At 52.7% G+C, this 347-nt stretch overlaps 1 protein-coding gene across 1 annotated transcript in view; it reads left to right on the forward strand.

Moving 5' to 3' along the window:
* The window catches only part of LOC119591733 (metabotropic glutamate receptor 6-like), a 5,757-nt gene that overhangs the window by 2,828 nt on the left and 2,582 nt on the right, over window positions 1–347 (forward strand). Inside the window, exon 2 of the mRNA XM_037940483.1 lies at window positions 122–287. Within this exon, the coding sequence (XP_037796411.1) occupies window positions 123–287 (165 nt within the window). The 5' untranslated portion in view covers window position 122. The remainder of the gene's footprint in view (window positions 1–121; window positions 288–347) is intronic.

A 347-nucleotide genomic window follows, 5' to 3' on the forward strand; every position in this document is an offset into this window, starting at 1 on the left:
TGTCATTTGTTACCCGACCTTTAATTCTCTCAAAATGTGTACAAAAAAAATGTTAGTAGAAATATATACCATCCCCACCACAACCACAGAGTAACCAGGCCAGCCATGCTTTTGCCAACAGGATGGGCGTGAACGTGTGGAGCTTGGCATGGGCGGGTCTGCTCCTGGGTATAGGTTGGGCGTCGGGGGCGTGTCTTCCCATGGGGGAGGGGCAGGTATTCCTCCTGGGCGGGGACGTCGTCTTGACAGAACTTCTGCCTCTTCACTCGGGTCGAGATTGTTCAAAGGTGAGCTTTGGAGGCGCGTTCGTTGTGCCTTTTGCTCCCGTTGCTGTGTTCGTGACTCTA

Source organism: Penaeus monodon, chromosome 29 (assembly GCF_015228065.2).
Source record: "Penaeus monodon isolate SGIC_2016 chromosome 29, NSTDA_Pmon_1, whole genome shotgun sequence".
NCBI lineage: Eukaryota > Metazoa > Arthropoda > Malacostraca > Decapoda > Penaeidae > Penaeus > Penaeus monodon.